Source organism: Plasmodium vivax, chromosome 12 (genome assembly GCF_000002415.2).
Source record: "Plasmodium vivax chromosome 12, whole genome shotgun sequence".
Taxonomy (NCBI): Eukaryota; Apicomplexa; class Aconoidasida; order Haemosporida; family Plasmodiidae; genus Plasmodium; species Plasmodium vivax.
This window is the reverse complement of record NC_009917.1, coordinates 1894939-1910702: the sequence shown is the minus strand read 5'-3', so window position 1 is coordinate 1910702 and position 15764 is coordinate 1894939. Positions and strand designations below refer to the sequence as shown.

At 47.4% G+C, this 15764-nt stretch overlaps 5 protein-coding genes across 5 annotated transcripts; 3 read left to right on the top strand and 2 right to left on the bottom strand.

Moving 5' to 3' along the window:
- Window positions 1-508: 508 nt before the first annotated feature.
- On the top strand, window positions 509-1620 carry PVX_117495 (hypothetical protein, conserved; the record flags this gene model as incomplete). The annotated part of the gene is made up of 1 exon (XM_001615744.1): window positions 509-1620. The coding sequence occupies exon 1, from the start codon at window positions 1072-1074 to the stop codon at window positions 1618-1620; it is 549 nt and encodes a 182-aa protein (XP_001615794.1). The 5' UTR covers window positions 509-1071.
- A 779-nt stretch (window positions 1621-2399) lies between these two features.
- PVX_117490 (hypothetical protein, conserved) lies at window positions 2400-3425 on the bottom strand (the record flags this gene model as incomplete). Its single annotated transcript, XM_001615743.1, has 1 exon — window positions 2400-3425. The coding sequence occupies one exon, from the start codon at window positions 3423-3425 to the stop codon at window positions 2400-2402; it is 1026 nt and encodes a 341-aa protein (XP_001615793.1).
- Window positions 3426-5247: 1822 nt separating this feature from the next.
- Window positions 5248-8732, top strand: PVX_117485 (hypothetical protein, conserved; the record flags this gene model as incomplete). Its single annotated transcript, XM_001615742.1, has 1 exon — window positions 5248-8732. One exon carries the CDS (start codon window positions 5248-5250, stop codon window positions 8227-8229), a length of 2982 nt encoding a protein of 993 aa, XP_001615792.1. The 3' UTR covers window positions 8230-8732.
- A 637-nt stretch (window positions 8733-9369) lies between these two features.
- On the top strand, window positions 9370-13194 carry PVX_117480 (hypothetical protein, conserved). Its single transcript, XM_001615741.1, has one exon. It carries the CDS (start codon window positions 10014-10016, stop codon window positions 12840-12842), a length of 2829 nt encoding a protein of 942 aa, XP_001615791.1. The 5' UTR covers window positions 9370-10013; the 3' UTR covers window positions 12843-13194.
- Window positions 13195-13624: 430 nt separating this feature from the next.
- Window positions 13625-15676, bottom strand: PVX_117475 (hypothetical protein, conserved). Its single transcript, XM_001615740.1, has 8 exons — window positions 15418-15676; window positions 14987-15259; window positions 14815-14875; window positions 14562-14650; window positions 14331-14397; window positions 14072-14189; window positions 13868-13911; window positions 13625-13735 (listed from the first exon to the last, which is right to left on the bottom strand). Exons 1-8 carry the CDS (start codon window positions 15607-15609, stop codon window positions 13710-13712), a joined length of 870 nt encoding a protein of 289 aa, XP_001615790.1. The 5' UTR covers window positions 15610-15676; the 3' UTR covers window positions 13625-13709.
- Window positions 15677-15764: the final 88 nt, after the last annotated feature.

Here is a 15764-nt window from a genome sequence, read left to right as displayed (position 1 = left end):
AGCGGTAAGGTAGCGATGATTCAGCGGTATGGCAGCGATGGGACGGCGGGTCATGCGGCGCGGCAAAAATAGCTGCTGAGCGAAGTTTCCGGAGAAGTGTGGAAATGAAAAATGAGCATTTAAGCAGGTCGAGATTTGAAAAAAAAAAAAAAATCAAACAGTCAAACAATCGGAAAGAAACGCGGAGGGCAGAATTTTGCAACTTATAGATTGATTACATAAACGAAGGGAAGATGTGAAAAGAAACTTTTTTTTTTTTTTTTACTCGCACAGGGTGTTACTTACACGAATTGAGTGCAAAGCGGGGAGAAAAAAAAAAAAAATAAATAAAATAATTATATAAATAAATATATAAATAAATATGAGCGGGGAAGAACTGAAGATGAGAAAGAAGCGACCTTTTTCCCCTCCCATAAACGGGTAAAAAAAAAAAATAAATAAACACAATGCAGATTTAAAGAAAAAAAAAATCACCACGTAGGTATAATGCATAATCCGATATGCTTATTATGTGTATCTCCAAACCAGGGGGGGAAAAAATAAAAATTTCGAATTCGCTTACAGGTTCGTCCTTTCCCTTTTTCCTGCCCCATTTTGCCAAGAGAGAGCTGAGTTAAGGAGGAAGGGAAAACAAGACCACCTGTCACATCTTTCCAGCACCTTTCTAGCGTTGTCCGTTTGGCGCAGCCTCCAAAAAGGGAGTAGAAGTCACCAGAATAGAAGCATAAAAAAGGGAGTACGCTACGGCACAGAGAAAGAGCTTCTCCCCCCCCCTCTGCCTCTCCACTCCCCCCATTTGCCAATGCGCCCATCCGTAATTGCACTGGAGTTGCTTCAGTTGAGAAGCCCCTCTGTGAGCACACGAGGCGTTTCAAAGTAGACACCGCGTGGGGGGATAAAAGGGGGGAAAAAACGTGCATCCAGTAAGGGGGCGCAAAAAGGGGAAGCCATATAAGGCAAACAGGTGAAGTAGAATTATACAGGCAAGAAAAAAATGCAGGCGTAACGAAAGAGTCACCCAGCAAGCTCACCTCTTTGTACCCCCCCACGCACATACGCCCGCCCCCCAAAATGATTCCCCTTTTCAAAATCGGAATCGTTCTCATAAGACAAGTTAGCAAACCCATATCGGGCTACATAAAAAAGAAAGCCATAGAAAATAAAAAATTTAAAAGCATCTGCATCTACTGTGGGAAGAAGTATTATTTCTTCGAGCAGTACATCCAGAAAAAATTTTACAACGCAAATGCGACCAACGTTAATTACAGCTCCTATATAAGTGAGAGCAAATCAGTTAACGTAGGGAGTGAGTTGCTTGGAGAGACTATCATTTTTTTAGTGGCGGCCATAATCATTGTAGCTGAGTACAAAAGGAACAGTTTGAAGGAGGCGAAAAAGGAAACGGTGTTAAACCATAAGCTGGAAACGCTCAAATTGCAAGTACTAGAATTGCAGAAGGAAAACGACGAAATTATGAAAGTCGTTTTTCCCAACAGGAAGAATGTGCGTGATAGCAGAAGCTTCCAGGTTACGCACTCCAATTTTTTTAGAGATGTGTACAACAGAATTGTGGGCAGGCCCGGGGACGATCAGCCAGATAAGGGCAAGCCGGAGGGGTAGCGGTGGGGTAGCGGTGGGGTAGCGGTGGGGTAGCGGTGGGGTAGCGGTGGGGTAGCGGTGGGGTAGCGGTGGGGTAGCGGTGGGGTAGCGGTGGGGTAGCGGTGGGGTAGCGGTGGGGTAGCGGCGGTGGAGCGGTGGGGCAGCGGTGGGGGAAGCGCCCAGGCGGCATACTTATAACCTCATAACAGAGCCCATTCATGTGAACGCTTCACTGGGGAGGTGCGCGCAGACCCTTAGCTACACCTCAAATGCTACGCGGCGCGCGCGTCGGCGAGGCCGCCACTTTTTTTGTCACACTGGTTTGTAAGCGGGGGGGGGACACGCATGTGCTGGATTATGCCACTACGGTTGCTTCGCCACTACGGTTGCTTCGCCACTACAACCGCTTTGCCACTTTCCTTTTTTTTTTGTGTAACTCCGTCGCTGCTCGCGAAGCGCCTGCGTGTGGACCAACCGCGATTTGAAAGTTCCCCCATTTGGAACTCCCCCTTTTGGAGTTCCCCATTTGAAATTCCCCCATTTGGAATTTCCCCATTTGGAATTTCCCCATTTGGAGCTCCCCCTTAAACGTCGCAACTGATAGGCATTAAAATTTTAAGTTGAATTATTCAACGTGGCGTCGGCTTAAAGAAGTACAAACACGTATTTACACAAAAAAAAAAAAAAAAGGCTACCCATTTGATGCATGCATGAAAAGTGGAGACCCCTCGGCGGCGGTTGCGCTTTTCCCCCCAAACGGTACGCTCCTCCCGCTAAAAAGCTTCAGCACCGCCGCACAATCACTTCTTCTTGCTCGTCCTGTACTTAATTTGGGGGACGGCGGAGAGCTTGACAACCTCGGGGCTCTTGCCGGTGGCCTTCATGCAGTCGGAGACGAAGGAGGACAGCTTGGGGAAGTCCTCAAAATCGTCCTTGTAAAAGTACCCGTAGTAGTGGTCTGTCTCCCCCTCGGGGGAGTTAAAAAGGCAAAGCACATGAATATCCCGCTTCTTATTATAGGAGGAAAACACCTCATCACTCAGTTTGAGCAAAAACTTCCTATTGTCCAAAATCATAGGACTTATATCAAAATATTTATTATTAACAAAAATGTCATTAATGTAATTGTATTTTATGCCCCTATTGGTAATATGAATTCCGCAAATGAAGAGGATGCATTTTTTATTTTTATTTAAACATTTGGTTTGAAATTGCGGAAATTTGGAAAAAAAAGGAACACTAAATACTAGCGCTTCCCTCACAAATGATACGAATTTTTTCTTGTTATTCAGCATGTTTAGCGTAATTGGTTTTGGTTTCCTTCCGTAGCAAATGATGAAGGCCTTCGTCTTGGGGTCCATAGCGAAACGCTCATAGACGGTCTGCTTGCTTGGAAGTAAACTATTACAGTTAATAATTGCAATGTTAAGAATGTCTGGAAAATTTGACCGGCTGGAATTAATGGCTGGGTGAATTGTCTCCTGTTTATCATTTTTGCAGTACACCAAATATGGCTTGTTGCTGAAAAAGATTTCCTTCAACTTGTCCGTGTCAGATACGTCAATGTACTTGAATTTGTAAAAATGCGTGTGGTAAAACTCCAGCAGCATTTGAAAAAACCCATTGAAGATTAAAAAAATTATAAACAGACCCATAAAAAAGGAGTACTTATATTTGCTTTTCACTTTGTTATCCAAAATGTACTTTACGTAGTTGAACGCAACTTTGAGAAAGTTCTGTTTTTTTTTCTCCTCCTTTTTCTCCTCCTCTGGGGGTTTTTTTTTGCCTTCCCCCGCTCCTCCTTTCCTGCTTCGCAAAAAGTTCATCTTTTTTTCACCTCTGTGGTAAACGCGCTTTTTTTTTTTTTTTGGGGTGACCTTTCGTGTAAGGTGGGTGGGCAGGGCAGGCGTATACTTTAAAAGGAATCTGCGTAACGAGGGCCTTCCGCTGACTGATTTGGATGGGGTCTCTTCATTCACGCGGAGCGCCTTCACCGAGTGGCTGCCAAAGGGTGTGTCTGCATGGGGAAGTCGCGACAGTCGAGGTGGTCAAGGCAGTGGCTTCCCCCCCAACACGCTCCTACCTATATATATGCTCCTATATATGTACTTCTATAACACAGAGGTGATGTTCCCCTGGGGTGGTGGTGGCCTGCCCCTCTTCCTCGAACGGTTTCTCAACACCTGAAAGCCACGTTGCAGTTGGGACCTTCCCACAATTTGAGAGCTCTCCAGAGTTGTTCCCAACGGGAATAACTTTCCCCTTTTGGCAAACTCCCTTGGGGTACGGCCCACTAATGCAGCTTCTTTCTTCTTCGTTTCTTTAAGAATGGCCGCTTATCTTTATTGGCAGAACGGCTCGGTTTGCTGTTTCCCTGCTGAGGTTACGCTGCAGCGATTTGCTGGTACACGTTTGCGCCGCTAACCTGGAGGGCTTTGCTCCACCATCGAGGGGTTATCTTCAACTATACTTTTGGTTCACTCAACTATATTTCGGTTGAGCGGTCGCCCAATGGGAAACTCCAGGGGAAGAGCGAATCTCACGTGCGCCGCGAGCCACTGGAGTTGCGCCACTTGGTAGGCAATAAACTTACGACTGATAAACTTTGAAAAGGAGAAAATTTCTCAAAATGTTCAAAAGGGGCACAGCTGGGGAAGCCTATTCGGCCGCTAAGCAGAAGAGAGAAAGGAAAAAAAAAAAAAAAAAAAAAAGAAAAAAACACAACACAATGCAATGCAATACAATACAGTACAGTACAACACAAATGCCCATTCGCACGGTGAACAGAATTCCCTTTCCTGTGCATGTTTATGTTTGCCCCTTTCATGCAAATTTTTTTTCTCCAAGGGTGCCACCCCCGAGGGGAAAAAACATACACGCATGTATACACGTACAGATGACGCAACTACATTTGGCATACCACAATGCGTGGCCCATTCGTTTACACAATTCTGTTTCGCCAATTGCTGAGCCATAAAGAAGAAGGTTCTAAAAATAAGCTAGCCATTTGGTGGAGGGGGAGGGGGCGTTTTTTTCTCCTTACCCCAGTATTTTTCACCCAAATGGGAGGATAATACTCGCCTTCTTCTTTCGAAAAATGATGTGATTGGGGGAAAAAAAAAAGAAGCGGAAAAAGAACGAGGCGAATATGCGAAAGGGAGAAAAATTAAAATTAGTTCAAGTTACATTATCGGAAAAAAAAAAAAAAAAAAAATGTTCCCTTTTAAATGTTGCAGTCAGGAATTTCCCGCGCCCCAAGTTGAGCACTTTTCGAGGTGCGTTTTTTTCCCCGCCTCACCCGTCCCGTTGCGCTTCCAATCCGGTTCAGGCTGAGATTCATCCTGGTAAGGCAATTCCACCTGGGGGGGCACCACCCAGCGGGCTTTTCCCCACAAATGTAGCAGTGCATATGTTTGCTGCTAAATGTGCGTGGGGGGAGGGACACTTTCCCCTGTGCAACGACCACGAGCGAGGGGAGCCCGCCCTGGCCGTTATCTCACCAAAGGAGGAAGGAAAAAAGAATGAAAAACAAAAGAAGCGCCTATGAACACCTCCCTTCGATGTGTCCCTGCACTTGACGGATTCCCCCCGTCATTAAAGAGACACACGCGAGTACCCCCGAAAGTTTGAAACACCATGCTGCTCCGAATGAAACTAAAAAGACAGGTGATATTCGCCAAAAAAAGGAAATTCACACAGGGGGGGTGCCGCTTCATCCTCACCAATAGGGAGTTACAGAGCAAGCTAAAGAACAACAGCCACCTCGTTAGGCTAATAAAGGATGTCATTCCAAGTGAGCAGAGAGAAAAGGGCATCAGCCAGGGGGACGACGCACAGATCACCCATTTGGGATTCTGCTACCTTTACAAAAATGTTACCATTAACAAAGTGGGGAGAAGAAAAGGCATGCCGTATGAACCGTCTGGTGAATACGCCGGTGGTGTGCTCTCCAATTTGAGGAATGAGGACTCCCTCGGCTGGTACCATGAAGTTGTGCTTAGCTATGACGAAGCGGGAAAAGGAGGCAAACTTGCAAGCAGAGCCAAACATCTAAGCGGGGGCAACATAAAGGAGGTCTACTCCTACGTGATGAATTCCCTGAAGACGCTGACCCCCCAGCAAGTCCTCCTAACGTTGCACAGCTTCATCATGCACGGCGTCCAGGTGGAGCACTTGAAAAAAATAAACGAGCATGTGATAAATAACATTTTTAATTTCAAAACGAGTGAGCTGATTTTAATTCACCTGTTTTATGTCTCCTTCGAGGGGAGCTGCGGAAATGGGCCGGCTGGCGAATCGCCCGGGGTGGTGGGGCGTCCAAGTGGTTCTGCCATTTGCGGTGATACTGCCATTTGCGGTGATACTGCCATTTGCGGCGATACTGCCATTTGCGGCGATACTGCCATGTATGGCGATACTTCCACCTCGGTTGAGCCCCCTTTGGGAAAAGACGAACGTGCCCACCACTACGCTGGCGCTGATGGTGAGGGTGCCTCGTCCCTCTACATAACCAACCGCGTGAACCATGAAATTCGCTCCACTGCGAAGGAACTGATAAGATACACCTCCCATTTGTTTTACAAGAGGAGAGAGCAATTGCTCCTAAACCAAATTGAGGAAATACTATTCATATGGAGCAAGTACAATGAGTATCAAAAGGAACTATTCGACCACTTCATCAGAGTGATCGAAGGGTCTATGCATTCGTTAAAGGTGGGCAATATTGAGTTCATTTTAAAGGGGGAGTCTTCCCCTCTGGTCAAAATTAAAAAGGAGTCCATTCATGAGGTGAATAAATTTAACCTCCTCATTAAATGCTTTTATCACCTTTCTGGAATTAAAAAAATAACCCTCTTGGAGGAGACCCGCCGGAAGTACTTCTCCCAGTTTGCACTCTTCCTGGGGGATAATTTTGGCCTATTAACTCAGTTACCCCTCCGCAAGTTGTTCATGCTTTTGCGAGTGGGTGAAGTAGCAGGAAAAGGGGTTGACCCTTTGGGTGAGCACACCGATGCGAAGTGCGAAATGGAGAAGGGGGACCGCCTAAAGTGCCACCTGTTAAACCTTATCGACGGTAGGCTAAAGCAAACAAACCAGAATCACCACTACGGAAGGAGGACCCACCCAAAGGAGGCGTCCAAAAATGAGTCCAAGTGCGTACAGGTGTTAGACGCTATCGGTGCATACTACTCAGATGGGTGTAGTTCAGATGGCAACTGCATCAGCATGAAGGAACCACCTACCTGTGGCGGTACCGATCAAACTTGCGGGGAGGCGCACAACGTGGGTGAGTCGAGGGGGGAAGCCCACTCAGACACGTCACTCCCTCAAATGAACAACAGGGGCAACCCGATCGGTGGGCCGAAAAATTGCACCCATCGCGCTGAAAGTAGCCATATAGCTCCCCACGAACACCGCGGAAGGGACCAACCAGGCGTGCCCAATTGCACCCCAAACTTAACATTTCTGAGCAACATTAATGAGTACATTGCGGTGGGAAGTGAACCCTGCAAGAAGTACCTCCCTACCCTTCTTTCCATTTTGAAAGGGCAAAAAAAATTCCAGCACATGCTCCTTTACTTTATAAATCATTTGGACGTAGGAAGCGGCGCGAATGTGTTGCTCCCATACATCAAGTTGACATGTGAACATGTTAGCAATGTTTATGTGCTGTCCTACATGGGGTACCTTTACAAATGCGCCATCACGAGCAAGGATTTTTCCAGCCGAGCCAATTTTAATTTAGAGAAAGTAGCGGCATTACTGTCAACTTTGCACAGACGTATACGTAGCGATTGTGAGGCTGTGCAGGGAGGCAAACACAATGGCAATCCCTCGAATGTTTCACCAAATGGGAGAACATTTCACCAAAATAACGAACGATTTCTCGCGTCCCTGCGCGAAAGTAACCCAAATGTGTATGAACATGTTCAGGCAAATCTGATCAACTTAAACTTAAAGGAAATAAAAAATTTGGACGAGTTCCTTTTCCATTATGCGTACAAACATATGGTGAATGATACGTTCGAATATTTGGAAAATGTGTTACCCTATGTGAATAGCCAACCGTTGGTCAATCACCTTCTGTGGCTCTTTGTGCAGATAAATAATTACTACAGTGTGCATTCCAAGGGAGGAGCCCCACGGGGTGAAAAAATTGCTACATTATTTTTCCAAAAAATTTGCATTTTGAATTTTTTAACCTCATACCAGGATAGAAGTGATAACTGTTACGAAGCGGTGAAGAATATTTTAACCTACGTGCGTCTCGAAAAGGATGTTGAGAGGGCCCTTTCAAATTATGTGTTAAAATTATATTTTAAAAAATTTACTGGCCCATTTGGTAATGAAGATATGCTTTCCTATATTACGAACATCCTCCAAAAATTGGCCAACTGTAGTTGCGCCTTAACGTATCAGAATGATGGGACGTTTCTCATATGCTCAAATGGGACTGACCAGGTGAGCACCCCCCTACTGGGGGGCCAAATTATTCACATAATAAATACGCTCATGCAAAATGGCTGTTGCGCCCATTTGCTTAACTTCCTCGTTTTGGTAAATGCCGGGGTTAGCTTTGGCACTCTCTTTGGCGGAATAAGGAACCATCTGTATTCCTACGCATTTTAGCTTCCTCCCCAAGACCGTTGCCGAGTTACCCATTTGGTCATCCCATCATAGGTGTGGCAATCCCATCATAGGTGTGGCAATCCCATCATAGGTGTTCCAATTTTACGGATGCGCCTTTTTTTTTTTTATTCGCGTTCTCACCCCCTTTTCATTCGTACCGCTCTCCGCGTTACTCACAAGTTGAGGTGCCCCCAAATGGGGACCCCCCCCCGTGCTATGTGCGGTGGAAATAACGGACGGGCTGCTTGTTTACGTTTCCTTGGGGTGGAATACCACACCTGCAAAATGCCCCTCTCCATTTTTGCTCCCTTCGGAGAGATATACCAAAACGGTTAACATGTTCAGTCTACCCCGCTCCGTCTTTGCCTTTTGGAAAGCCATTTGAAAGAACGCAAAAAATTATGAAAATTGCTAACCATTTCGCCTTTTTTGCAAATGTTTACAACTTTTACAAACACTGGTCATCCCGCAGACGCGCCGAGCCACCGCCGCCATCCCAAAGGATAAAAAAAAAAAAAAAAAAAAACGCGCATTTTGCGCCAGAGGGCGTTACACATTTGGGTGACGTATATGTACCAAGTTGCGAACGAACATCTTTTTTTCATTGGCACACGCGAGGGGGGCCACTGAATGGAATGCCTTCCGCACGACGGCGAAAGCATACCGGTTTGGCCCCCCATTTGTGGAGAAACACATTTGTAAAATGAAGCAACTTGCCCGACTGGCAAAGGTAACACGTTTTATGTGCACATGTATTTTATTCTTCGTTTTTTTCTCAAAAAAAAGTGAAAAGTTGAGCGGACTTGTGAATGTTAAGCGCGTATGTAGGCCACGCGCGTGCGTATGGGGGTATGCATATGTGCGGAAGTACTATGTACGTATGACTATGTACGTATTTTGCCGTTTTGCCTTTTGGCCATTTTGCCATTTTTGCCATTTTGCCATTTTTGCCATTTTGCCATTTTGCCATTTTTGCCATTTTGCCATTTTTGCCATTTTGCCATTTTTGCCGTTTATTACCCCTTTGTTACCCCCTTTTTGGTGCCCGTCACCCTTTTGCTTTTCCTTCCAAGTCAGCAACTGAACGAACCCTTTAAGATTGATGTGCCAGTTTTGAAGGAGAGAGGTACCGAGGGGGAAGGCTGGAGAGGCCCGCAAGAGTACGCGCGGAGAAGGCGCCAGTCGCGCGTTTTTCCCGTAACGGATGAACGTCGCCGCACCTTGCTGTGAACACATACGTCGTATACGTCGTATACGTCACATACGTCACATACGTCACATACGTCACACGCGTAACGTGCGCATGGCTAAAGAGCAAAAGGCGTAAGCGCGAATGAATACACTTCGCGAAGGGCACACTTGGCAACGGAGAGCTCACCCGCGAATGAGTGCTTCAGGAAGAAACGTTGCAGCAGAGATTGTTCCTCCCCGTTTTGCTGACTCCAATTTACCGGTGTAGCGCAGCGAACCAACGCGCACCTACCCATTACAGTTGGGGAAGATTCCTCTGCTTCAGACCAGGGGCGAGGGGAGCGCCCAGAGGAGAGGAATGTGTGGAGGCGCGGTTAATCGGTTAAGCGGCAAATCCAAACGGACGACGCACAGCGGGAAGGGGAGCCAGGGAATTCACGCCACGTCGGGAAGCGCGTCAATCAGGGAAGGCTTAATCGAACAGAAAAGGAAGTAGCGACGTGGTAAAGGGGAACTACTTCCCAGGCGAAGAGAAGCCCAGCCAAGCCACCCCCGCGGCAGGAAGTGGTCACTCACAAAAATACCCCCCCAAGATGAACCGCCTCATCCTGAACAAGGCGACCTCGTCGAACGACGAGCCCACGCCAGGATACCTCTACAACGAAATATCGCAAATGGCCTTCTGCTCGAAGGAGTCCATGAACCTCGTGGGGGAGTACCTCCTCAAAAAATTGCAGAGGACAGACGTCAACGTGAAGTTAAAAACGCTCAAAATTTTGAAGCATCTCTGTGATAAAAAAAGACCCGATTTTCGAAATTTTTTAAAAAAAAAAATTGAAATAATAAAAAATTGCCAATCGTGCAATATAGTCCATGACGAACTGAAGGGGGAGACTCCCTCCATGCTGGTGAGGAAGGAAGCATCCGAATTGATTAAACTTATTTATTCCTATGATGCCGCAGAGAGTGATGCGAAAAGCGCCTCCAACAGCAATCAAGATGTGGTGAAAAATAACAGAATACAGGGCTTTGGAAACTCCCACTTTGAAAGGGGCACCGCTGTGAGTGGCGGTATGCATGGCCCTCCTAACAGCGGCATGCATGGCCCTCCCAACAGCGGCATGCAGAGCAGTTGTGGCACCGCCGCAGGGGGAGGAAGCGCTCTGGAGACTAACCCAAGCAACCACATGGCGAACAGTTTTAACAGCCGAAATAATTACATGAGCAAAATGTCCGGCTTTGGAAATCCGTACTTTAACCAGAACCCTTTGCAGAAGACCAAGGGGGAAATGGCCATGCAGTATTTGAATGAAGTGGCCAACAAGTATATTCCCTCCTCCTTCGTAAACAAAATTAACAAGGTCAGCGCGTCGCTGTCGAAAAATTACGCCAATGGGTCCCTCAACATACAGAACATCATGAATGGCAACGCGTTTAATAAGAACTTTGATCGGGGCCGCGTGGGCAGGCCGGCAGGCGGTCACCCCGGAGGAGGGGGTAGCAACTTCGGCGGAGGTAGCAACTTCGCAGTGGGTAGCAACTTCAGCGGGGGTAGTAACTTCTTTGGACAGGGCCCCCTCGGAAGGCTGCCCCCCCCCAGTGGAGGCATCCAAAGCGCGAGGAGAGAAGACCAGGCGAGAAAGCCGCAAGAATCACAAACGGCCGGAATCTACGAAAGAAAAATAATTGAAGATGTGCTGATCAACGCGGGAATTAACAAAGTGCCGGCAGAAAGTCTGCTGAATGAATTTGCCCAAAAATGTGAAACCCTAGACACGAAGCTCATAGTGTCCATTCTGACCTCCAAGCTGAGATTAAAATATATTAGCGAAGAAGACAACTGGAAAAATAAACTGAAGGTACTCTGCGCCATAAGGCATTTGCTTATACACAGGAAGAGGAGGGAAAATGGGAAGGCAATTGAGACGTTAGAAGTGCTTATTCAAAATTTGAAGGACCTCACTTTGGAGGAGCTTTACAGGTGCAAAGAAATTAAGCATTTGAAAAAACAAGTGATGGAGATTTTTGTGTTGATGGGTCTCCGGGCGAAGCAGCCGGGTGAGGACTCGCGCAGGAGGGAAGCCCATCCCGGTGCGGAGGCCATTCCCGGTGTGGAAGCGAATCCCTGTGTGGAGGTGCCCAACCTGCTCGACATCGATGACGATGTGCAGGTGGGCATGACCAGCAGCAGTGGTAACCGCGGAAACAGTGGCAACATTGGCAACGGTAGGAACAGCGCTCCCCGGGGGGGGTGCCCGCCCTTGGGGGACGCATATGCAAGCGGCCTGCACAATGGCAGCACGTCGGCGAGCAGCTTGGACTTCCTCTCCCATGGGAAAAACTACCCAACTGAACGGGGCAATCAGAAGAATGTGAAAGAGGACCCCGTGGATAATTTAATCCTCCACTTTGACCACCTCTCGCTGGGGGCCCCTCCAAATGGGGACCCCCCCCAGGGCAGTGGCCGCTGCCACAGTGGAGCGAACCACAACGAGCTGTTTAGCAGCCTCCACGTGAAGTACCAGCAAACAGGCCAAGGCAACGATATGAACGTCACCACTGGGCAAGGCCTCCAAAAGGGGAGAAAAAAAGGCCCACCCGAAATGCCCAGCAGTGCACTAGCCCCCCCACAGAGTTCCAACCGAATTGACCTAAACGATGTTGAGGCTAGCAACTTGATTTTTCTAGAAAATAAAAATGAAGGGGGAAACTCAAAGGGAGCCATAAACGCGGAGAGGAACCTCCCCCAGTTTAACGAGCCAAATTATTTCTTCGCCTTTGACAACGCTATGGGAGGAGGCAGTGGAGGGGATAAAAAGGGGGCAACCACCCGGGGGGGTAACATCCCACATGAGGGGAACACCAGACATGGTAACCAAACAAATAATGCTCACATGGATGGCAGCTCGAGGTTCCACTTGAGTAGAGACAAAAATGGCCCGACGAAAAATTACGATGCTGCCAAACAGCAAGGGGGGGAACCTTTTAAAGGAAACCAAACTGTCGAAGGGAAAAATACACAACCACATGATTTAAATCTGTTAGATATGAGCGAACAGTTTCAGAGCTTGACGGGTGAGTCCCCCTTCCCCGGTGCAACCTCTCCACTCAGTTGCGAAAAGGGGCAACTCCAGGGATATACTCCCCCTTACGGAGGAGGCATAATGAACAGTAACAGCCCCCCCTATGGCCGCCCACCCCAGGGGAACTACCACATGATGAATACGAATGAGCCTAATAAATCCGCAGACAAATTTCAGAGCCACCTAACCAACTCGGGGAATTTCCCCAGCACAGATGACCAGATTAATAACTTCTTTAACTCCTTTGCCATTTCATCCAAGAGGAATGAAGAGGGAAGTAAGAAGCCCAGCGTGCAGATCGACGCGTTCGAGTTGTTGGCTGATGAGCTGAAGCTGTGAGGGTGTTTCCGTGTGGGATGCGCACGTAGGGGTGGCCACAGCGAGGGGAGCGGCGAAAGAGGCACAAACAGGAGCAGAAAAATTCCCATCGTAAGGAGGCCACCCTGCACCCCCCCAAAAAGGAGGCTCTTCACAGGTGGTAAGATGCCTACTCGTTCCGCTTACTCCGTGTGTGCGTTCATTTATTTTTCGCTTCCCTTTTTGCGTTTCTCTTTTCCCTTTTCCTTCTTTTTTTTTTTTTTTTTTTTGGAATACCCCCCACCCCCTTGTACCATTTGATTTTGTGTGAAAAACCCTTCCGTGGGCGCCAAGCGGAACGCATCAAATTTTTGTTTAAAGTTGAGATGATAGTAAATGGGGAAAAAGCAACCGGGAGAGTAACGGAGGGGACCCGAACCGAGCCTCCCATTCTGTTTGCAAAACTTTAAAGGCGCGTCGCACACCGCAGAGGGGAAGTGAAAAAACGGTTGTAAAAAATGTTGGCGAGCGTGCTAGCTGGGTTAACCTTCCAACGTTGGTATTATTTCTCCTGATGAAGGTAGACACCCCGTTTTGTCTCCCAAAGGAGAAAGCGAAACGGAGGTGTGTCACCCTACTTTTGCAAAGGACGTGCCGCTCAAGTGGAGAGAACGGTCTGAACTTTGCGCGGGTGTATTTTCCTTCCGCCTGGAAATTTCCTTCACGGGGCGCTCAGCAACGTGTTCGTGAAGGAGGCCACAAAGGGGGAGCTTCTCATACTGAATGGTTACAAAAGAGGCATCAGGGAAAAAAAGACCCCCCCAAAAAAGTCACACCACAACGTATCACACCATACTGCTATGCAGCGCCGTGTGGTGGGAAGCAACGTCCCCGAGTAGCCCCAACCGCTTACAGCTGCACATATGAGTTATCCCCTGCAAAGCGTCAAATGAGCGCGAAAAAAAAAAAAAAAAGTCACATCGTTTTTACTTCCTTTTTTTTTCACTCTTGTGATGTTAAACGAATGGGAAAATAAAAAGACCAGTTCGCAAGTGCTGCGGGTTAACCTGCAAATTGGGGAACCTTCAAGTTGTACTTCTCCACGATGGAACTGGCAAAAAAAAAAAGAAAAAAAATAAATAAAAATAAATAAACATGCCATATGGTAGCGTATTGCACTGCATCAGATGATGTGCGCCAAATTGTAAACCACGGCCTGATCAGCTGTGGACCCCAAATGGGACACACTTAGAGGTGAAAAAAACAGTTACTTCGGGATGAATCTACCACCCAAGTAGTGCTTCTTTCCGTAATGGCGCACCCCCTCCTTGGGAAGCATCAGCGATATGTTCATTTCGGAGTTGACGGAAAGGGCGTTTGCTGCGCTGCCTAGTTTGTAAAAAAAAAAAAAAAAAAAAAAAAACACATAATAATATTAAAATGTATAAAAATGTACACATCTGTTTCACTTGACTAGGCGCACGTGAGCGTGGTTTGCTTTCCCATTTTGCCGCTTCCCCTTCTGCTCACCCCCGTCGATGTTCGTGCCCGATGGAACGTCCACCGACACGACGGGCTTGTTGCTCTGGTTAATGGTCTGCGGGGGGGGTGAAAAAAGTTCGTTTTGTTCGCGGTGTAAAGGGGTACAGTGGAGGGACGGAACCCGGCAGGCAGGAAGGCGGTCAACACTGCCATCCAGCCAGCCAACATAGGGCACACAAAAAGACACATGTGAAACGCCTCAGGGGGGGCGAGCCCTACGTGGATTATCTCGTCGAAGGGGCTCCGAGGTTCTCCTGTGAAGCTGAAGCCGAACAAGGCATCCACGACCAAATCGTACAGCTTCAAATCTGCGCAAGCGGCGAAACGGCATTATGAATTGGCGTATGACGGGGGAGTACGTGCGGGCTCTTTCCACACGTGTGGAAATATATACATATAAGCACACACACACATATTTTATATGTTTATATGTTTATGCTTCTTTGCTTCTTTGCGAGCCCCCTCGGCGCACCTTCACCTGTTGCGGACTTCACGACGGGCACGTGGTAGTGCTGCAGCAGCTTCAGCAGCCTCTGCGGGGGAAAGGAAAGAGGCGGCACCGTGGAGACAGGCGCTACGGCGCTACGGTCCCGGCTAGGGGACAAAGACACGCCCCCGCTTACCCACCACGCAGCGGTACTCACCTGAAACAACACCTTCGTTTTCTCCTTCGGATAAGCGACTGTGACGTCGTAGCCAAAATGCTTCAAATGGCGAGCCGCCACTAAACCGTCGCCCCCATTATTACCTGGCCCACAAAATATGAGAACTTTTTTAAATCTATCCAAACTGTATTCCCTACATATTATCTGAGCAATGGAAAGTCCGGCTAACTCCATCAGCTGCTCGGTGGTGTACCCAACATCGTCACTCATCAACTCGTTGTCAATCGTTTGTGCTAGCGATTGGGATAGGTACTGTTCGGGTGAAATGGCATCAAAAGGAGAAAGAAAAAAAAATTTGAAGAAAATTTTACAATACATTACATGTTAAACCATTTGTACAAATGGGAATAATGTTGAGCTGATTCTTATGAAGCTTTTTTTTTTTTTTTTTTTTTTTTAGCAGGTCTCACCGTCACTTCCATTCTGTTCGAATGCACACTAGTAGCGGCACAGTTAGTTCTCCTCCCTTTAAATGGCCTTACGTTACTGATGTTGGCTCTACTACTGAGCTGAAATTTTGCAAACCGCAGGAATCCCAGCAGGTACACGCTATTTTGAAATGCAGAGTGGTTGGTGGTTCGCAACAAAAGTTCCTTTCTCATAACTGCTTCGCCTGATTAGCCTTGGAAGAGTGTACGAATGAATACTCTTTCGCTGAGAGCCTACCATAGGCTTCATCACCACAATTGAGCGAACGCTTATCTTGTCGAGCAGGCGAGCAGTAACCTGAACATGAGTATGAATGCCCCACCGGTGC

Excerpts from the sequence above, each read along its gene's own strand:
- PVX_117480 (XM_001615741.1), top strand. The coding sequence starts at position 10,014 with ATGAACCGCCTCATCCTGAACAAGGCGACCTCGTCGAACGACGAGCCC.
- PVX_117475 (XM_001615740.1), bottom strand. The coding sequence starts at position 15,609 with ATGAGAAAGGAACTTTTGTTGCGAACCACCAACCACTCTGCATTTCAA. Across the intron at positions 14,651-14,814 it reads GAAGTCCGCAACAGGTGAAG|ATTTGAAGCTGTACGATTTG; the intron begins GTGCGCCGAGGG and ends CCGCTTGCGCAG. Across the intron at positions 14,398-14,561 it reads CCTTCGACGAGATAATCCAC|ACCATTAACCAGAGCAACAA; the intron begins GTAGGGCTCGCC and ends CCCCCCCCGCAG.